The sequence below is a fragment of the Pseudonaja textilis genome, chromosome 1 (assembly GCF_049901715.1).
Source record: "Pseudonaja textilis isolate UNSWEBS1 chromosome 1, rPseTex1.2, whole genome shotgun sequence".
NCBI lineage: Eukaryota > Metazoa > Chordata > Lepidosauria > Squamata > Elapidae > Pseudonaja > Pseudonaja textilis.
In genome coordinates this window covers 304,309,063-304,331,578 of record NC_141990.1, presented here as the reverse complement: position 1 = coordinate 304,331,578, position 22,516 = coordinate 304,309,063, and the positions used below count along the sequence as shown (strand labels likewise).

The window sequence follows — 22,516 nt, the reverse complement described above, 5'->3', positions numbered from 1 at the left end:
TCAAAAAATGTTCTGGGGGTGGCATTAGGAAGTCCAATTGTAACCCTGACCTAATAGTGCTGAGCACCCAGGCATCCGTCGTTGACTCCTCCCGTTTGGAGGCAAAGAAGGCTAGGCGACCTCCAATGGGTGGGGAGAACGAGGGATTACTTAGAGCGACGGAAGGAACGACCCCCTCCCTCCCGAAAGGGCTGTTTACTAGTAGAAGGTTGTTGCCTGCCAGATGCTTCTGCACGTTGGTCTTGGCGTTGGGAGTACAGCCTCTGAGAGCAGGGGAAGTGGGATGAGGTCTCCACTCGAAAGGCAGGAGGACGATAAGGAGCTGGGCAATAGTCGGCTTTCTTCCCAGAGGAAGAGAGAATTTTACGTTTATCTATGGTTTCTATAAGGTTCCAGAGCATCACCAAAAAGCTTACTGCCTGTGAATGGAACTGAAGCCAGCTTCCATTTTCAGCGTGACTCCACCTGCCAATTTTGGAGCCATAACAGTCCTCTTGCTGCTACTGAAAATGCCATGGCCCTAGATGCAAATTTGTCGGAATTGAGAGTGGCATCCGCAGTGAATTCCGCCACTGCGATAATCTTATTAAGGTCTTGGTGAGACCAAAGGTCAGAAGCAGGCAATCTATTCTGGAGTTGGCACAGCCACTGTATGGATGCCCTCGTGAAAAAGGATGCTGCTGTTGAAACCTGAACAGCCCATACAGTAGCCTGGTGATTGCGCTTGAGGGTCTGTTTAGAACGTTTATCATCCAGTTTCAGGATATCTTCTGGCTCCATGGGAGTACCAGAAGATGAGAACGAGGCCAGAACCAGAATGTCAACAGAAGGCACTGCCAGGGCATTGTCCAGGGCTGCGCTGATGTTGTAGAAACGCTTATCCAAAGAAGATGGGCGAGGGGAAGCACACTGTTCCTTGACCATGTCCAGGAACAAAGTGGGAGAAGGCAAAACCTCTGCATGCACTACAGGCTTGGAGAAGAGAGAGTCTCCCTGGCTAGAGGGATTTCCTTGTGGCTCAGGAGCCACTTCCTCCAGTGACAGCTTGGCAGTGACCAAGGCCTTGCTGAGTAATGACCTGAAGAGAGTACGTTTGAAGACCAATGCAGAGGATGTCTGCTCTGGGTGAGAATCCTCTTCCTCTGAAAGATTTTGGTCAAAAATCTTGCCCTCTTCACACTGTGTTGAGATGGTGAAGCCCTTCCTTCCTCATCAACCTCCTCCCATTCTGGTAGAGAAGAATGGACCCTGAGGTCCTGGGGCCTGTATAAATCAGGGTGATGAGGCAAGGAACTTATAGATTGAGAAGGGAGAAGGGCCTGAACCCTTTCCAAAGTTTGAAGAATTTGCTTGAAGCCTTCAGCCAATCCCTGCCGAATTATCCCCTGGTCTATGCTCAAAGGTAGAGGCAGAAGGCCCGCTGCTGTGGGAGTGAAGGTGGCTTTAGGCCTAGATTGAGAAGAGGTTCGAGGCCTGGGGGATGGGGAGAAGCATAGGGCCCAGGAGCCTGTTGGAAATAGGGCCCAGATCTGCTGAAATCCTGAGAATCTGATTGTTCTGCAAAAGCCTCAGGAGACCAGGATGGAGGATGGAAATGCTTATAACTTCTCCTCCTCTGGAAAGGCTTGGCTGGGGCCCACGGGTATCACCTGAAACATGCTGTAGTTGCACTCCCTTCTGTTGAATAGTTCTGTTGAACTGCCTCTCCAGGGCTGCATGTCTGCGCTTCTCTACCCTCAACTCAGCCTGAGTTGCCTTCTTAGGGGCTAGAGCCTTAGCTCTGATTTTAGCAGCCACCTCCCTTTGGACTGATTGGGTGCGTTGCCTACGTCTTTTTCTCTTATTGGGCTTAAGAGACTGTTCCACTGGGGTGGGGTGGGGAAGCTCTGCCTGACCCTTATCTTGCTCCATTGTAGAATAAAAGGCTCTTGCGATGGAAAGAAACTGTTTGTCAATTTTTCTATTAAGCCCTTTAGGGTATAAATGGCCCCCGGGCTTACAAGATGGCCACTCACCTCATGGTGGAAGGCTTCAGACCAAGATGGCCACTGACTAGGGGAAACAGGCTCCGAGATCAAAGAATCACTCCTCAGGCTATAAAGAGTCCTGAGCAAAGTCAGCAAAGGAAAAGGCAGCTGCCGGCCACACGATCAGCTGGCTGACGCTGCTATCGGTTTGCTGGTTGTTTTTTACAATCGCTCAAACCGCAGGCATGGGGGAAGTCTGCAGAAGCTGCCCAACTTGCCTGAAGAGCGCTCTGGCAACGCTGCTCCCAACGTTGCAGGAGAGAGAGCCCTGCTCTCCTGGAAGAGCAGCTGCCCAGATCCCTGGGAGCTGCTTGAAGTGAGGAAAAAAGTACTGAAGATCGCTGGTGATTGCTATCTAACAGAACACTTTCAGAGACACAGCTACTGACTGAAAGGAGCTGAGTCAAGAGCTGGTGTCTCTCCCGGGGTCTGGCTTTTATATCTTAGTACAGACTCAGCTAAATGACATCATAGGAAGGAGTCATCCTATCCTGGGCTCTTGATACAACATGGAGGAGAAATTCTAACTCTCCTTATCCATTTTGCAAAAAGATAACTATGTTTTTCTGTTGATATTCACCCTATATAATTTTTAAAATATCTCACTGAAACCAGTTGTAAAACAGGTGTTTTTTATTTATTTATTTATTTAGTCGCCATGTAAGATCAGTGCGCCTATATAAATGTGATAAATAATTTATTTCGTTTAATTTGTATAGTTACCTATCTCACTAGTGTGACTGGGCAATCACAAAGCAATAGAAATGGTAAAAATATAAATGCAACAGCATGCAACTATCCTAAAATCACAAAAAATAATAAAATACAATCATAATCAAGTGGTGAACATAAACCATATACCCTTTAATATAGCTATTGCCAAGGCTAACCACTATTGCCAGACCCCCAAGTGTAAGGCGAGGAAAATACACTAACACCTCTGGAGATAAAAGTAGAGTGGATAATCTGTAGGCCATGTACAGTCCCCAAATAATCTGCAGTCCTAGTTTCCTCAATGTTATGCTGAAATTTACCAACTATGAAAAAGGTTGCCACAATCTTCTGCTAATTTGCAGCAGCAAAATGAACATTTTTTTTGTTCCATTCCATATTGAAAGCCAACTGGGTGACTTTGAGCACCTCTCTCTCAGCCCAACCCACCTGACAGGGTTGTTGTTGGGAAGAAAATAGGAAGAGGAAGGCGTGTTAGATATGTTCATCACCTTGAGTTATTTGTAAAAATAATAAAATCAACAAGAAAAAAGAAAGAAAGAAAGAAAGAAAGAAAGAAAGAAAGAAAGAAAGGAGGGAGGGAGGGAGGGAGGGAGGGAGGGAGGGAGGGAGGGAGGGAGAAGAAATAAAGAGAGAGGGAGGGAGAAAGAAAGAAAAAAGAAAGAAAGAAAGAAAGAAAGAAAGAAAGAAAGAAAGAAAGAAAGAAAGAAAGAAAGAAAGAAAGAAAGAAAGAAAGAAAGAAAGAAAGAAGGAAGGAAGGAAAACAGAAAAGAAAAGATTTTGAAAGATTTGGAAAAGAAATGTATTTATTCTACATAAACTAGAAAGCACAGAAAAGTACTTTAAAGCAAGGGAATACATGTTATTTTGCTGCATCAGTTTATGCTACTAATAAATTGTTAATGATATCATTATTTAATATTCTGGATTCTTTTTTCAGAAAAAATAAATATTGTTGTTTTTATAAGACATTATAATCTCTTTGTTGAGCAAGCATTTTTAAAAGGCAGTTTCTATCAAAGGTGCAAAATAAGCATTTGAAATAGTGTGTCTTTTTGTTTCATCAATTAGATATACAAATACACACCCTTGAATTAGCTATGTCTGGAATGTAGATTTTCCACCAAGCTACAACTTACTTCCTCCATAGCTAAACAGAATGCCAACAGCTCAAGCAGTTCAAGTAGAGGTTCTGGAAGAAATAGTACTGGAATAACTAGATTTAGATGAACTCAGTTGCAAAATAGAGACCTTTTGTACCTAGACTTTTCAGAAACAAACACAGACATGAGAGCTTAACAAAACATAGATCCTTTTTTAGGGTATTGCGTGATGGTGTGTGTTCTACAAACATCTTTTTCAGCCCTTGACCTTAGATGATATTGAACTTGATTTTAAAATTTACATTATTCAAAAATTACAACTTTTTTCCTCAAAAATATTGGTGTAGTGAGTCCTAAAGAATTGAGTAAAAGTCATGTATAATTTTGGGATTATGACTGCTGAACAAATGATCTTTTATATTTATGCCAATTATTCATTTGCTGAATAAATCAAACATTTCATAAATAACAAAAGCTGTCTTATACAGGTAGTCCTCGTCTTACAACAGTTCAACCATTCGAAATTACAACAACACTGGAAAAAGTGACTTACGACCATTTTTCACACTTAGGACCTTTGCCGCATCCCCGTGGTCATGTGATTTATATTTGGATGCTTGACAACGAACTCACATTTTTGACAGTTGCAGTGTCCTGGGCTCATTCAATCCCCTTCTGTGACCTTCTGACAAGCAAAGTCAATGGGATTCACTAAACAACCGTGTTCCTAATTTAACAACTACAGTGATTCACTTAACAAATGTGGCAAGAAAAGTGATAAAATGGGACAAATTCATCTAATAAATTTCTCACAGCAAAATAAATGTGGGACTTCATTGTGGCCTACCAGTACAAACTAAATCCAATAATCCATCTAATTCTGTTAAATATGCACTTTCTGGTAGTGACTCCTTAGGGTTATTATTTGTTATTTATTAAATGTATTGGCCACCTATCTTAATACAGACTAACTCCAGGCAGTTTACAATAATAAAAAATTATACAAAGCCTCTATATCAGTGATGGCTAACCTTTTCGTCCTTGCATGCCAAAAGTGCACCCATAATGCAATGCGTGGGTGATCCGCCCCTGTACATGTGCGCGTGAGCCCGCCACACATTGCACGCCTCTATGCATGCACGGCAGATACCCAACAATCAGCTGGCTGGTGGAAAGCACGCACAAATACGCAGTGGATCTGGTCTGGGGCGACGGCTCATGTGCCAGCAGAAATGGCTCTGCGTGCCACTTCCGGCACATGTGCCATAGGTTCACCATCACAGCTCTATATATAATATAAATCATATACTATAAAAATATGAATTCTCAACACTAACTAAAAGATGGAAAGTGGGGGGGGGGTAAGATGAGTGTTGTGGGGGAGGTAGAATCTGTTATTAATTTATCAGCCACCTCCAATGTAAAGCTCCTCCACTGGAGCTCCAAGCAACTGGCAGAGCCAGGTCTTTAAGCTCTTGTGGAAGGTCAGAAAAGTTGGAGCCAATTTCATTTGGGAGGACAAGATGATCCAAAGGGCAGAAGCCACAGCAGAGAAGGCTGTGGAATTTGTTATTGGATTATCCCTGGATTGAAAAACTTACTGATTTACCTATGAATGACTTTGGACTGCTTATCTTGAACTTTGCTTAAACTTTCTGGAAGTAAAAACCTACATTTACTGTACAGTGTATCTGTGTACTGTGTTGTGTATTATTCAAACACTACTCTCTATACGTTTCCCTGTATGCGCTCATTCTCCTAAAGGGGAATTACCTCAACATCCGATATTAAGTATATTTTAAAAAATTCTTTGGAAAATTGAATTAAGTATCATGAAGTCAGTATCAACTCTTTACAGTAGTCACAAAGAGGATGGTCTGTCTTCAACTTGGCCTTTCAGGTTGGCTACCTTGGTGGTCTGTCTATTTTGCTGCTGGTTGTAAAATATTTTATAAAATACTGGTTTAAATATTTTATTTAACAGACATGTCTTCTCTTTTTAAGATTATTTCAAAGAAAATACTGTGTATATACAAAAATATGAAGATGCTTTCTACTATAGAAAAGGTTGTAGAAATTGGTTTTTCACATATTTCCATTTTCTCTTCCTAGTGTTTTTCCACAAGTGCAAGGTCTGCCTTTTTTCCCTCTGGATCGGGGGTGTCAAACTCAAGGTCTGGGGACCTCATCCAGCCCATAGGGTGCTTAGATCTGGCCCACGGGACCGCCTTGGAAACAGAGAAGGACCACCTCGCAGTGCCTCTGCCAGATAAAATGGAGCTCCCACCCCCCCCCCCCAAGCTCTATTTTCGCTGGCAGAGAGCAGCAGCAGGCTGTCGTGGCTGAAAACAGAGCCTGGGAACCCATTTTCTCTGGCAGAATGCTTTGGGCCACCACAGACACCCCCAACATGAGTCAACATGACATCAAGCTGGCCATGCCACCCTGGCCCCGCCACACCCTGGCCTGGTCTCCAAGGTCAAGCACAACCCTGATGCAGCCCTCAATCGAATCAAGTTCATTGCTCTGGATCAACCAACTGTTGATCCATTACTTGCAACAGGAATTGACCAACCAGACTGTCACCTGAGATGAACTTTGGTGGCTGAGAAAGAGTAACTGGCCCAAAATAATCCTGGCTTATTCATAAGAGCTGGCTGTGTGACTTTAGGTCACTCATTGTCTCTCAGCCCATAGTGTCAGACTCAGCAACAAACCGGCCAGTCAATTCTTGCTGCAACCAATGGACCAACATTCAGTTGATCGTTCCCCAAAGAAACTGGCCCCTGCATTTGCTTGAAAATGCTAGAGAGAAAAATATAACTACACCCAATCCTTATATGAACATTTAATTTGCTTCTGCTTTTATTCTCCCTCTTAAAATGAATGCTATTTTTATATTATTTAATGTATTGTTCATATTACTGTATTTTAACAGTTCAAATCGAAACAGCTTTGAGCTTTCTAGTTATTTGACACACACACACACCCAAAAAGATAAAGTTCCCTTTGTCTCCTGTTCACTAAATGGACATGACTATGTTGTGGTGGTAGAACCACCAGCTGAAGGTGAAGGGGCCTCTCTAGAGACACTAAAGAGACATTCCAATTGGAATCTGTTCAAGAGAGGAAACATCTGAGGTCAAACCCTCAGATCTATATCTGTTGTTTCCTAAGGGAAGGCAGGCAGTTTAGCCAGATTCTTATAATACAGAGATCAACAATAAAATATCTATTTGTGCCTTTCTACCAATGGTTCTAGTTGCTTGCACCTGATCATTGTTTTCTTTACAACATAAGGGAAGTTCAATGCCTTCTTGCAATTTTTTCAACTTTCCAGTCTCATGCATCAGGATTTCCTACTGGCCTGACACACCTTACCTTTTCTGAGATAACAAAGCTGGCTAAAAGCTGTCATTTGCAATAATAAAGTTTTTTTTTAAAAAAGATGTTTTAATGAAAATTGAATATGATTTATCAAATCTATACAACTATTGTACCATATTTCCACCAGACATTTTTACTGTCTCTTACACCTGCAAAAGAGCTGTTCTGGAAAAACTAAGGACTGAACAAAACAAGCTCTGCACATCATAAAATACAGTCAGAAAAGAGTACAGGTAAACCTTAACTTACAACAGTCACTTAATGAGCATTCAAAGGTAAACTAGGCTCCAAGCAAGTTACTTAAAAACCTGTCCTCAAGTTTCAACTGCTATACCCATCCCCTGATCATATAGTTACATTTTGGATGTTTGACAACTGGACCAAACCAATTGCACTATCCCAGTTAATTGAATTTTGCAACATTTTTTGCCATTTTCTGGCAAGAAGTGTCAAACAACACCAGGGGTGGGACTCAAACTTTTTAACAACCGATTCTGTGGATGTGGCTAAATGGGTTTGGCTAGGTGGGTTTGGCCATGTGACTGAGTGGGCGTGGCTTCTTTTTTTGCAGCCCCCCTTTTTCTGCCTCCTGGGGGGTGTTTTTGCTCTCAGGAAGCTTCCCTGGGACCCAGGAAGGCAAAACACAGACCGTGGGGGGGGGCATAACTACCCCCCTATGCACCCCTTTTTGCTTCCCGGGCCTCAGGGAAGCCGCCTGGGCGAAGCAATAAGACAGCGAGGGGGATCCCAGCATAGCTGATCATCGGAACAACTGATCATCAGGGGGGGGGGGGGAAGAAATACCTTAAGGAATGACTGGGTGCAGGAGAACACAGTCAGAGATGTTGGGGATGCGCGCGATGTTGTGCATGTGCGATAAGGACTGACTGGGTAGGGAGGAGCAGGCAGAGAGGAACGGAGTCAGCCAGGGGCACAATTTGCCGGTTCTCCAAACTGCGCAGATTCATAACAACCAGTTCTATAGAACCAGTCCGAATCAGTAGAATCCCACCCCTGAACAACTCCCATTTGATAAAGTTGGTTTAGGGCTTACAACCACATGATTTACTTAATAACCATTGTGCCTCACTTAACAACTAGCAAGGATGGTTGTAAAATTGGATCTTATCATATGGTGACTCAATTTACAACCACAATGATTAATGACCAAATTTCCAGGCTCAATTGTGGTTGTAAATTGAGGACTATCTGTATCAACAACTCTCACTTACATAAATGACGTTTCTTTTGTTCACTAACATGATTCTTTGAATCCAAATGAAAGAAGTAGATTCATACAGCTCCACAAAAAATACTGTATTCATAATAATCTCCCATTTTGGATATTGTTCCTACAGGTTTTCTATTGCTTCACACTAACTGAATGCTTCCCTTTTCCAGCCAGAACTGTATAAAAGATGCATACATTCTTTTGCAGATATATTCCCATTCTTAAGTAGTGACAAATTATTTGTCACACTTCATTTAACCAACCATTAATCTGACGTGGGTTATGTTTCTTTAATCATATGCATCATGATTTCCTTCTCATCCACAATATAGCATTTATAATGTTTGCTATTCATACAGCAGCAAGACTCTTGCAGTTACAATTTAGAATAACAGAACTTTGAATTAAGAGAATAGTAGGGTTTACAGGTATTTCTTAATGTACGGCCAGTTGTTTGCAACTGTTCCAAGTTATGACAGACCCCACCAAAGGTACTTATGACCTGGTTCCAAAGTTCTGATAGCTGCCCCACAACTGCATTTTAGGCACTTGGCAACCAGCCCACATTTACAGTCATTTGCTTAACAACAGTGTTCACTTAATGACCATGGCATTTGCTTAATAAATATGGGTGAGTCATTTAATGACGACAAAAAAGCTGCAAAATTGGGTTGATCCCGTTATGACTGTCATGACTTACAACCATAATTGGCTAGAGAACAATCACTATTGAAAGTTGAGGTTGTATCTTCAACGTATCAATGGAAAATGTATTAAATAAGATGATGAATGCAATTCAATGATGATAGTATGATACAAGTGTAAGTCAAAAGGAGGTTATACTAATTTGATGAGTAGCCATCAAATGATGTGTTATACACATAGAAGATGCTCACAGATTTTTTTACTTCTATTTTAAGTTGCAATGTTACAATTCCATTTACCATTTTCAAATACCACTATAAAATTTCTTCAAATTCTGTTTAATTATAGAAACCAAGACAATAATTCCCTATCTGCATACATAATCAAAGTTTAAATCTTAGTTCAAATAAAAGATTCTAATTTTTAAGAACAGCCAGACCCACCTGTTTTCCTAAACCATTTATTTAGCAGCATTGTATCAAGCAGAAATTAGGGTTAGGGTTATTTCGTGTACGTGTGTGTGTGTAAGAGAGAGGGGGAGGGAAAGAGGGAGGGAGGGGGAGGGAGACACGCTAGCAAAGTGAAGGGGTTTTCTGAATTTTTGACACACTGAACCCAAAAGTTTCACCATCACTGTAATAAGTAAATAATGAAAAATAATTAAAGGCTTTTTTTGGTCTAATTCTCAACTGGAACCTAAACCACAGAAAGTGCAATAGGACAGGATTAGATGATTGATGTGAGCAAAATATGGTAGAGGCAGAAGGACCTGAACATCCAGAATTTTCTAAACAAACACCCAATGCTACACCCTTCTACATCCCCACAAACTATACCAAGATTCTTCTAAGACTCCACCAAACCTCCACCAAACCTCTTTCAGAAGCAAAAAATTAAAAAAATAAGCAAACTCTAAAACAGTCATACAATAAGATACTGAAATAACCTGTTCCCCAAACATGAAGATTAGATTCAATCTCAAATCTCAAAAATATTACTTTATAATTTCCTCTGCAACTCAGCTCTTAGGCCATTTTTTTTCTATGAGGGGAAAAATTACCATAACTAAACACACATATTCTAGATTCCTAAATCTCTGAATCATTAGCAAATTTTAGTCTCTCTCAGAGGAATCTTGCTTTAATTCAGTTTTCTGGTGAATCTATTCTAATTGGCCTGTCAGTATAGCACCTTACCAAATCCAATCTACAAATAATCAAGTTTATAAAATATTACAGCTGCAATTCTATATAATTACATTTAAATATCCTTCCTCCTTAAGCCATTATCTCATCCATGTTAAGACCTCTCTGTTTCATCTGCTGGTGCTAGCCATCCACAAAAAACATTTCAGAGAAAACTATCTTGGAATATCTGATTTTTCAAACAGTGGTGTTCATAGGAGGAGGAATCAAAATTGAAAAGATATCAGACAGAGGATTGTAATGCAAATTGTTCCTTTTTTGAAACTGCAGTGAAATGTTAAAACATATACAAAACAGGCAGTGCTTGCTGCACCCATTATTTTTCTGATTTTGACATACACATACCCCAAGGATGCCACTGTTTTCAAACATTCCAACTAGTTACTAAATTTGTTTCCTTGGACATCATGTCAATAACAGCATACCCTTTAATACTGAAAATATCTGAGCAAAATCTAGAGCCTGTGTGTATATGATATTCACAGCCTTCATTATATGGATAAAAACCACCATGTGGTTACAAGTAATTATTTCTTGTAATTAGAAACTGGGATTCTCTATGGTTTTCTGGAAACATACTTTGTTGTGAAAAGCAACTTTGCTACTAGCTGTGTGAAAAAGACTTTGATCAAATGCCTCAACAGAATTATGACAACTAAAGACTGATGAACCTCCTCCCCCAGTTCTGATTCGAAAATATAATCATATTTCACTGCAATTGGCCATATATATATTACAAATATAAGCAACATTGGTAAGCAATTAATTAGCAAGTTGTAAATAATAAGTATGTTTATCTTTTATTAAAATTGCATAGAATTTAAACACACATTCAATGTATGTACCCTTGCACATACATTTTAAAAAAAATTTGCATTACTTCCCCTCCCTTTTGCTGTTGCTGTTTTTTCTCTCCTTCTCTTCAGTTTTATAAAATAAATGCAACAAATATCCTTCTTTAATGTAGATCTCAACAGAAAATAGAGACAGCAGTTTCAGTTTTGTACTCCCACAAATTCTAACCAAACCCCAGTTCACCAAGGGATTCTGAAGTCTTTGAAATGAGGCAGATATTCTATACATTAGAAAAATGAACTGATAAAAGTAACAAAATTCTGACAACTGAAAAGCACCAATACAAATACTTTCCTACCGATCCCTACATTTTTCAACATTTCATTTCATTTAAATTATGGAGTCCTTATCATCAGAAGACATTTACTTGTTATTATATACAACATTCTACAAAACTAATCAACTTTTATGATATACACATTAAAATGCATTTGCACTGAAAATAACAATTGTTAAATTGTTAAAACTTAGGATATTTAACGTACGGATATTATGCAATATTTCATTATATTAAAACTACAGAAGATACTGTATGTTTGCCGAACATACAAAATATTTGACTGATTTGAAATACTCATTTCATAAAATAGGGTTTTTAGGCAGCCAAACATCTCCGACAAGTGTTGTCTATCCCTCTCTAGTGGCTACAGCTAATCATTGCAACTTGCAGAAGATATTTGGAGCATCCAAAATGGCAAAGCTTATGAGAAACAAGCAAGAAAACTAGTGAAAGGTATTGGTGGATAGTAAACAAAATAAAATTGAAGAGAGGCATCACTTGAAAGTAACATAGTCAAGTAATACCTTCCTACTGTTTGTCAGGCCATAACAATTATTCAGCACACCAAAACAAAGAAACAGGAAACAAAATACGAAGTACATCAGTTAGCAGATATACCAGTCAATTGTCTCCTACAACCTAGCTCTAAGGGAAAACAAGATTCTGTTTCTGCTTGTTTTTCATGTAACTATGAAAGAAGTATATGACCTCAAAAGAAAGGGCCTTCTCAGATGTGGCGTTATGAGATGTCTACAATTTATGAGATGGCAACATAAAGGAAGCCTGATGCCCACCACTGGCAATTTGTAATGCAGAACTAAGCCATTCTTTTTCTTTAGCTATTTTCTTCAAATAATTTTTATGAGTTTTATTTTAGGTGACCATATTATACTAAGATATATGCTTTTATATAATTGTACTATGTTTTTGGTACTTATTAGCATATTGCATTATTTTTAATATTTTAAGAAACTTACATTTGCCTTTGTCAGCAGGAAAATGAGAAATGAAACACAGTAAACTATTTATAGCATTATACACAGTGATCTGAAAGCTAACTTGGGTGTCTCTAAAAATGAATGGACTTTTGGCTAGCTAATAAAACATAGTGATATATGTTTTATAAAATGTTTTATAAAAACATAATGATATCCTCTTCCAAAGAGGGATAGGAAGTGGGCTTCAAAAGCAGAACAGTTTTTTTATTCCTGAGCATTATGCCTGGAGGGTTAAAAGAAGACTGAACTATTAAGAAATAGAATTTATTTGACTACGCTTGGGAATTAATCCTCAGTGCCTCAAAGAGCCAGGGGAGAACTGGAACTGGTACAGTTGGTAGGCAACATATAGGTAAGCATGAGAGGAACCTTCCCTGTATGTTTGGTAATACAGACATCATTGTTAATTATTGTTAATTGACAGTGTAAAATAATGGTTTAATGTTGAAAACAGCAAAGCATGGAAGTTTTATTTTGAAACGGCTGGTTATCATCCCCTTTTAAAGTTTGAATTTGCAACCATATTTTAAAAAGTAGATAGCAAAGATTTTAACAGGACATTTGACTATAAAGAATTTCTTAAGCTCAGAGGCAATAGACTATTAAAGAATCACACTGTTGATTATTTATAGTGAAATAGGAAAAGAAACTGTTTAGCAAAAGTGATTGGAGAATTTAAAAAAAGAATCCAGGTGAATTTAGAAAATCTATCTTGTCAATCTAAGCGCTTGTCCTTTTTAAATAGTTGATTATTTAACAGCACATCATTTTCAGACTTCAAGAAACAGCAGAGCATCGTCAGACTTCCCTATCAACTTATTAACATTGGATTTTATAATATTACATTATATACTTAAGTTTTTTGGTCTTTGACAAAAAACTCCTTACCAAAAGCACCTAATCTATTAACATTCATAGGAGAAGATAGGTTTTCATATCAGTTAAACTACAAGAAGCATTGATCCACAATAAACACTCTACTACTACTGGTAATGGTTGAAATATTAAATAATTTAGGTTAAATAATTAAAAATCACTAAATTACTATATGGCAAATGAAATATGTTAAGCAGGTTGTGCTTAACTGAGGCAGAAATTCTACCTTCTTAAAATCAACTTGTACTATAGTTGGTACACTATTAACTTCTGGGAGATGGGCTTAAAGAGACCAGATATTACAGTAAATTACAAGAGCCAATGAGATACCAAAGTTGCTAGAGTGGATACAGTTTATTTTTCAGCAAGTTTGGGCATTTTAATGATAAAATGGAAAGTGAGGGATTTAATGACCAAACCGAGTCCAAATTTTCCCCATACTTTGAAGAGAGTCTTCTGTGTTTGACATTAAGAATCCTGTACAACACTGAAGGTATTCTTTTGATTTAAAATGTTGTAGAGGCATACAATTCATCAATAGATCAAGTAAGATCACATGAACCTAAACATAAATGATTACAGGCATCATATTTGAAATCAGCCTGGAATTTGTAACTAATTCTTCTGCAAGATAAGTTCAGAGATATAGATTTCCCATAAATAATTAAGAATTTGATTCTATCCAGGTAGACCTCACTTACCAACCACTAAGTCATTGAGTGCAATGTTGCTGACTTATGGCATTGGTTCTTACCGTGTTCATGAAGTGAATCACTGTGGGTCATTAAACACGACTTCACACGACCATGACTTGCAACTTCCTGCTGGCTTCCCCATTGACTTTCAGAAGCCAGTTGTGAGGATCACAAATGATGATCACATGGCTGCAGAATACCGCAACTGTTCTAAACATGCGTCAGTTGCCAAACCCCTGAATTACAATCATGTGACTGCAGGGAGGCTGCAATGGATGTAATTTTGAAATCAGACATAAATCTCATTTTTCAATGCCATTATAATTTTCAATGGTCACAAGTGGCCAGTAAGCAAGTACAAACTGTAAAGACATTTATCTTCCCATTCCTTGTTCATATAAAATCACATGTTTAAAACTTGGGTGATCAAGAAATGGGAACCAGAGGGAAAACTCAAAGTTCATAATTATTTTCATTTCTTCCTAAAGTTTTAAATACGAATTTATGATAATAGTTATTAATGTTTTAATATTAGAGAAAAATGGGGATCAAATTTATATCCATTTAAATGGTTTTTTAAAATTTCTTCTTGCAGTAATTGTCCTGAATAAGACCAACTATTATTGTATCAGCCACATACTTCACAATATGGTTGCTGACAAATCTTGAACAACAGACATGGGTCAACAGGGTGGACAACAGTAGACTTAGGACACAGGTTGAGGAGAACCTGTGCTCAGGAAAATGGTGTTAGAAATATTAGCCCCAACTCGCACATACTGGGACTTATCAATAACAAAATCAAGAATTTAGTTGCACGAAGAAGGATTAAAGCCTAAAAGGCTGTTTGTCTACTAGATCCAAAGGAATGATTGAATTAAATGCCAAACTGAGGTAGAACTGTTATAGGCCTGAAGTAACAGAACTGAAGACCTGGCAGCCAAAAAAAATGAAGACAGAGCTATTTTCTAATATTATTTTGTTTTTCCAGCTTTAAATCATATTTTGCTAAGTGTCTTATTTTTTCTCCAAGATAACCTCTGTAGGTGAGCTTCTGGAAAATCAGTGAGGTCCCAGAAGAACAGCCACCATAGGTCTGTAACAAATATGTCAAGTCACATAAACTTTATCTTCTTCTTTGAGAGAGAATTGCAACTTTAATAGATTCGAGAATGCCATTGACATAGTATATCTTAACCTCAGCAAAACATTCAACAAAATATTTTATAATATCTTAATAATATTAATTAAAAATTAATAAAATGATAAAATATAGGTTAGGTGATAAATCTTAGATGGCTTCATAACTGACTGAACATTCACATCCAAAAAATATTGACATATGGCTATACAATAGATTACAGAGTAGTACTAAGTGTCCTAGAGCAGGGGTCTTCAACCTTGGCAACTTTAAGACTTGTGGACACTAGTCTTAAAGTAGCCAAGTTTGGAGACCCCTGTCCTAGAGTGCACACTTTTATTAATGACTTGGATTGAGGATATGATTATCAAATATAAAGATGTGACAAAAATTGGAAAAATAGCTCAATAGCTCAAGATATACGTAAGTTCATACAGAAACAACTATAATGAATTTAAGGTGAGAAATGTAAAGTTCTGCATCTGGGGAGAAAAACAGAAGTCATAATTAGAGGTAGCCCTTGATTCATGACCAGTTCTTTAACTGAAAAGCACTTCTAGCTGTTGTAAAATCTTGTGATCACATGCCATACTTTGCAATGTTTTTTCCAGTTTCCAGGAAAAAATATCCATTCAGGAGAATAGATTAAGACTTACAACTTACAAGTGTATGATTCACTTAATGACCACTGTAAACATGGTTGTAAAAAGGGGTTGATCATGTGGGTGTCTCAATATACAACTGACACAGCTTACGAACAAACTTCTGGTCCTATTGTGATCATAAATTGAAGGCTACCTTACAGGATAAGAGGAATTTGCCTGGGCTATATTGGTAACAGTCATGAAAAGAATCAGAAATTGGACTTGACCCAAAAGTACGATGCTAAAAAGACAAATTTTGTTTTGAATAATTAATAGGAATTTGAACCCATTTCTACTTCTGTTAGGCCTCATTTGGGATACTGTGTCCAGTTCTCTACAGACCTTCTCACAGTATTGTTACCAGAGAGAAATATTTAACATTAACACCAAAACAATCTATAAATGAAATGTGGCTCCTTTAGAAAAATCTTTCTTTCCAACTCTCATACAGAATAAACCTTTTCTACAGGGTGCATAATACATTCCTACCATTTCAACCTGTAATTGTTTTCAACTAAAAATGCAAACATCATAATATCTCCTTTTACATACAAGTTTATTTTGCATCATATATTTGCTTGAGACTCAAAATAAAAATAGCATAAATCAGGCTTATATCAGTATGATAATACTGATATTAATATCTTCTCTTACTCTATTCCTAATATAGACTTTGCTTTTTTCACAGTAGCCAAACATTGGATAAACATATTCAAACCATCCTGCAGAAACCCAATATCCTTCCCTTGGACAATCAGTCTTCAATCAAATACCAACAACATCTGTTAAGTTAGGACATTTTGCCTGAATAAATTCATTTAGATAATTTGTAAAACCTAAATCTCTTTATCACTTCTTTCAACAGTACCAACTAAAGATGTGAAGAGTCACAAAAGATTCTGAAAAAAAATGAGGAAAATGAAAATAATATACATTCACATACTTCTACTCCCCAAGTCCAGATTTGCTGATTAATTTTCATAACTTTTCATGAATATTTCCGCTAGAAAGTGTCAAAATCAAAATTTCTGCTAGAAAGTGTTAAAATCAGCATAACTAGATCTTCTGAGCTTACCTAAAAGATTTCATCACTAAATAAAATTCTAGTAAGTAGTTCAATCAAAGTACTGATTTTTTTCTGCCCATTTTTCTATCATGGGTCTTTCATTTGAGCAATTACCGTATTTCCCCATGTATAAGCCACCCCTTTTTTCCAAAATTTTCAAGCCCAAAAAGTAGGGGGGTGGCATATACAAAGCAAGGTACACTTTTATACGTGAAAAATGCATAAAATAATAAAGTAGGAATAAACTGGTTTTCCAGCAGTATGCTATACTTTTTGTAAAAATTGTGCGTGATGATACGATTGCGAGTGCGAGTACGCGATAGAAATGCATACGCTAGGCATCGGCCTGAATGCTTCGTTCCTACTCTCGTTCCGATGCGTAGATTGCTAGCGTCGCCCGCACCGCTTTCGGCGTCATGACCGAAGTTGTAGATCTAGACGTCGAATTTTGTTTCTTTGTAAATTTTCTTTCTTCATAACTTGTTTCTCTAATAAAATATTTTTCAAAACTTCACAGTCCAAAAATTGGGGGGGTGGCTTATACAAAGGGGGTGCTTATACATGGGGAAATACGGTAATATTACTCTGATATCATAAAAGAAATATTTCATGATAATAAGAAATGAATGCAATATAATTTCAAGAATATCAAACATACTTACTATGAGAGAAAATCATGAAGTAAACTTATTTTTACAATACAGAGTAATATAGAGATTCAACAGTCTTTATAAATTCAATAGTCTTCATTTGATAGATGAATTATTCAGCTGACATAATTACACCTGTGCCAACACAATTATTAGCTCTTTAAATATATAATGTTCTACCTAAATCAATGAAGTCCTGGCAGGTAGTCAATAATTCAAGTTAACATTCTAGAATTAAAAGGTAAAATGTTCTATCAAACCTACATACTTGTAGTTACTCACTGAGTAAATCATAGTCCTAGGGTAAAAATTGTCATTAAGTACTTCAGATATGCACTTGGTTTATTAATAAATTATTTTTTTTACACATTTGTGCCAAAGACATGAAATTTTTGATGCCCTAAATCTATCTTAAATCTGAAAATCTCAATTAATAAACGTTTTCCCAGACATTAAGAAATTAAACCAAATTAATGTAGTAATACATAGACTGAATTATAAATGAGTATACAATTTAATTTTTAATCATGAATACAGAATCCTCCATCATATGAAGAATAATATAGAACTACATTATCTCAGCAACTAGTTTGGTAGGTGGTATGTTTTGACACTGAAGAAATGTTCAACAGAATTACTAAATATTTATTTACCCCGTGCAATGTCATGGTGGTATTGAGAAATCAGAAACATTCTCTTATCCCAATAATTTAATAGATTTGAGAAATCATAAAAAGTATGTAATTCAGAACTTATATTATCTATGTGTGATTTATAATTATATATGAATAACTGCATATTAAATATGTAACTCATAGAATTCCTAAGCAGTATTTCTTAAATAGTTTTACATTTTAACTTTTTAGAAAGGAATCTTGCAGGATTCGAGAGGAAAACAAGCCTTTTTAAATAAATAAATAAACAAACAAACAAATAAATAAATATTCTATGAAGTCAAGAATACCTTTTATGAAAAATGTGAAATGTTTTTCTAACAATTATAAAACAAATCAATGTTCTTTACTACCCAACTGCACAAGGACTGGACACATACAAATATTCTTCTCCGTTTAAATCATGATAAGAATTTTCCTGATCACCACTACTTCCACACTAAAAATTATTCTGTTTATGGGATAATTAGTTTGTTTCAGTGCAAATTTAAATTAATAATTTTATTAATAATTTTAATTAATAAAAATAATCCACTTTCTCAAAAAAAAAAACTTTGGCATTGCAATATTTGGAAAGTGTACTAAGTTATAAAATAAGCATCTTGTATACAGAAGGTTCCATATTAAATTCCTAGAATCTGTAACAATCCATAAATTATTTATAATAATTAGGTCATCATAGTTTAGAATACTGCTTAGCCATTATACATCTGTGAAGCAAGACTTTTCTGATTAATACCACCCTCTCTTCTATTATATAATTTCTCCAACCTCAATCATGATTTGATCAGTCAAACTGCATTTTTTTTTTTGACCTAACATTGGGAAAGTCAGCTACGTTACTTTCTAAGCATTTTAGTTTTGATAGATTTATGTAAAATTCAAGTGTCACATAGAATTTTATGTTGAGACCTTAAACAATAGTTAATATTCAAATACAACATTGTTTCATTTTAAACAAAACATAAAAACCAATCGAAACTGATAGAAATCGGATATTTTAAAGCAAGAATGTTGGCTACAGTATTTTAGTAGAGCAATGCAAAGTGTATCACAAAAAGTACTGTGCAAGCGAAGCACCCTCCTCAAAATATTAAAATAATGAGTTGGCCCTAACAGAAGTGTTTTCTGAACATATGCATGCACATAGAGAAAACTGAAGAAAGCCTACAAAGCAACTACAATAGGATTTTCAGAGGATCTGACTACTTTGTCTTAGGACATACTATATAGCACTAGGAAAAGACAATATATCGTTTACCACACTTCTCCAATATCTGAAGTTTTTTTAAAGTAGACAAGCTGACTGAGCTTGAGTTTGAGTAAAGACCCAATCTCTCTATCAGCAAGGTATGTTCATAAATCCAACAAAAACCAATTCTGCAATACAAAGTCACGATTACCAGGGTACTTTTATTACTGTGAGATACATATTAACTTTTTTTTTCTGTTTGACTCTAGCAAAATGATGATGCACTATCTTTGTTCAATTACAGTCTATACCTTGTTCTTTGTAAATGAACTAAATAACCAAAGGGAAGAAAAAATGTGAGCAGAAACAGAATGTTCTGATACCTATTTGCCATATTTACAAAATATTACATGTAGTGAGAACTATACTTTTGCATAGGCTGAAATGTTTTGACAGTAAAATTATGCCCAGAATAGAAAACATTCCCCATAGTTTTATATTTTTCACACATTTTCCTCTATCAGCAAGCTACAAAATTATTAAAGATTAAATGTTTCAAAAATAGTCAGATGCTATGATAAAGCAATAATTTACAAATCCTGCACTTCCTGCTAAAATAGCAGCTATTTTACATTCCTGCATCATAGGTATCTGCCTGTCAGGCTTAAAGAACAGCACATCTGTATACATACATACAAATATTCAAATGTACTAATACAATAGTAAATATGGCTGCAAATAGATGTTGTATAACCACTGTTTCTCAATATTTAAAAGGGCCACAAAGCCTTACCTTTTAGCAGAGGCAGTGGAGTTAACTCAATAGGCTTGCCCTGAGACCGAAACTGGGAGGAACTTTGCGACCTCTTCTGCCTAGCTTTTCTGACGGACTTCCGAGAAAATCCGTCTACTTTATCCACTGATGGAGGAGTGGTTGGTGCTGAGGACATATCCCTACTGAAAAGAACAGACATTATTTTCAAGTAAATATGAAGGAAAAAAAGTCCTAATCTGTCCATGTTTTACTCTCATTTAGATCATAGTACCAAGTAATAGTTAACTACTCTGTATAGTTTAGTTTATCCTTCCTATCTTCTGGTTGTATGGAATTTTATCAAGAAGTCTCCAGCCAACTTGACCAATGCTGACAGTTCAAGAAGGTGACCTCAATATATTTGAGGAAGAATGTCTTTAATACATTGGGCATATGCAGTAACCTTTTTTAAAGCCCCATTATCCTAATCCAGTTCTGATTACCCTATCTTGTCAGATCTATCAATCTATCAACAGTAAGGACCACTTGAACTTTTCCATGTTGTCTGGCTTTACAAGTATTACAGTTTCCTGTGCCATGAATTTATTTTATTGCCATTGTATTCTCCTTCTTCTGAGATGATACTCTTCAAACTTTTCCTGCATTACACTCATCTGCCACTAACAGGCAGAAAAAAACAAGTCTGTAATATCTTAATAGCAATAGCACTCCAGTAATTAATTAATACATACATACATACATTAATACATACATACATACATACATACATACATACATACATACATAGGAATTTCATTTTTTCTACAATTATCATACTTTGGCAAGAGTATAATGTATCTTCCAGTCATCGCTATTGAAAAATTCCACATTCAAGGACACCAATCCAATAACAGTTTATGCAAAAGTTAGACAGTTAATATATCTGCTATTATTTATTTACTTAATTAATTTATATTGCCACCTATTCGCCCATGGCGACTTGAGGCAACTTACACAGTGTAAAACCATATTTAAAACAAAAAATAAAAAAACAATAACAACTAACAAAAAGAATCAAATAAATTAATAAAGTAAATAGAACAAAATCTGGGGGAAAAAAATCACCCCCCAAATCCCACCCTCCACCCCAATGACAGCAGATCACACTAGTCATTTAATGGGCTCCATCCCGCTCTGGGTTCCCCAGGCCCGCTGGCAAAATCAGGTCTTCAGTGCCTTCTGGAAGAGTGCGAGAGTGGGGGCCATTTTAATCTTTGGGGGAATGATATTCCAGAGAGAGGGAGCCACCATGGAGAAGGCCCTTCTTCTGGGTCCCACCAGGTGTATCTCCCTCAGGGATGGAACCCACAACAGTCCCTGCCTCCCCACTCTCATGGGTCGGGTAGATGTGACGGACAAGAGACGTTCCCTCAGATAACCCAGTCCCAAGCCATGAAGGGCTCTAAACATGACAACCAGCACCTTGAATTGCACCCGGAAGCAAATCAGCAACCAATGCAGTTCCAGCAGGAGAGGTGACACATGTGCATACCGGGGTCTGCACAAAACCATGCGGGCCGCTGCATTTTGCAGCAACTGGAGGTTCCGGATACTCTTCAAAAGTAGCAATTATGCTACTTTTATCTTTTGCTTCACAGAAAATGGGGGGAAACAGTAGATGATACATAACTTGTCTATTTAAACTTAAAATTAAAGCTTTTTCATCATTACATAGCCTTCCCATGAGATAGTGATTTTCAATCAGAGGTATGCTGTTGGAACACAGAAGCTGTCTAAATTAGCTGTAGATCAAGTCCCTAAACCCACCTCAGCCATTACTTGTGCTCCCTGACCATCACGGACTGTCCCTCTCACAGTAATTCAGATCTAGAAGTTGCTGGTGGACCAGATTTCTACTTTTGCTTTTCACATCTTATCTCTATGAGCATTATCAGTCAAGTAGCTGCTTCCTTCCTAAACCTAGTATGTGGCATCTGGTCACCTTTCTCAGTGAGTCAAAGATGCCACCCTGCATTGGTTAAGCAAAATGTAGGGAATAGCCTAGGAAAGAGAAAAATATAAATGCAGCAGTAGCATCCTGACAAGCACAAGATTATTTTTTTTCAAAGTCATAACTTTGAAAAAAAGCTATCATCCTTTTCTCACCTTGCATGTTTTAGGGGCTTTCTCCTCTACTATTTTCAGTCCATTCAAGCCAAAGCATCTATTTATATAGTAAATACATAGAGGCTGAGGAGATTCTTAGAGTATCTTGGCATTCAGACAAGTTTAGCTCAACCTTGCTCATGATATAAGAGAAAGATTTGTGTACTACCACCTTATAAAGATGACAATAATGCT

The 22,516-nt window shown here is 37.0% G+C and overlaps 1 protein-coding gene across 6 annotated transcripts in view; it reads right to left on the bottom strand.

Annotated features, from left to right (window-relative positions):
- Positions 1-22,516, bottom strand: part of PPP2R5E (protein phosphatase 2 regulatory subunit B'epsilon) — a 71,237-nt gene that overhangs the window by 46,223 nt on the left and 2,498 nt on the right. For 3 of the 6 annotated variants that reach the window (XM_026698629.2, XM_026698626.2, XM_087922321.1), the window contains exon 2: positions 20,195-20,358. In XM_026698629.2, the coding sequence (XP_026554414.1) occupies positions 20,195-20,351 (157 nt within the window). In that variant the 5' untranslated portion in view covers positions 20,352-20,358. The remainder of the gene's footprint in view (positions 1-20,194; positions 20,359-22,516) is intronic. The other 3 variants (XM_026698627.2, XM_087922320.1, XM_087922322.1) reach the window with 1 other exon arrangement.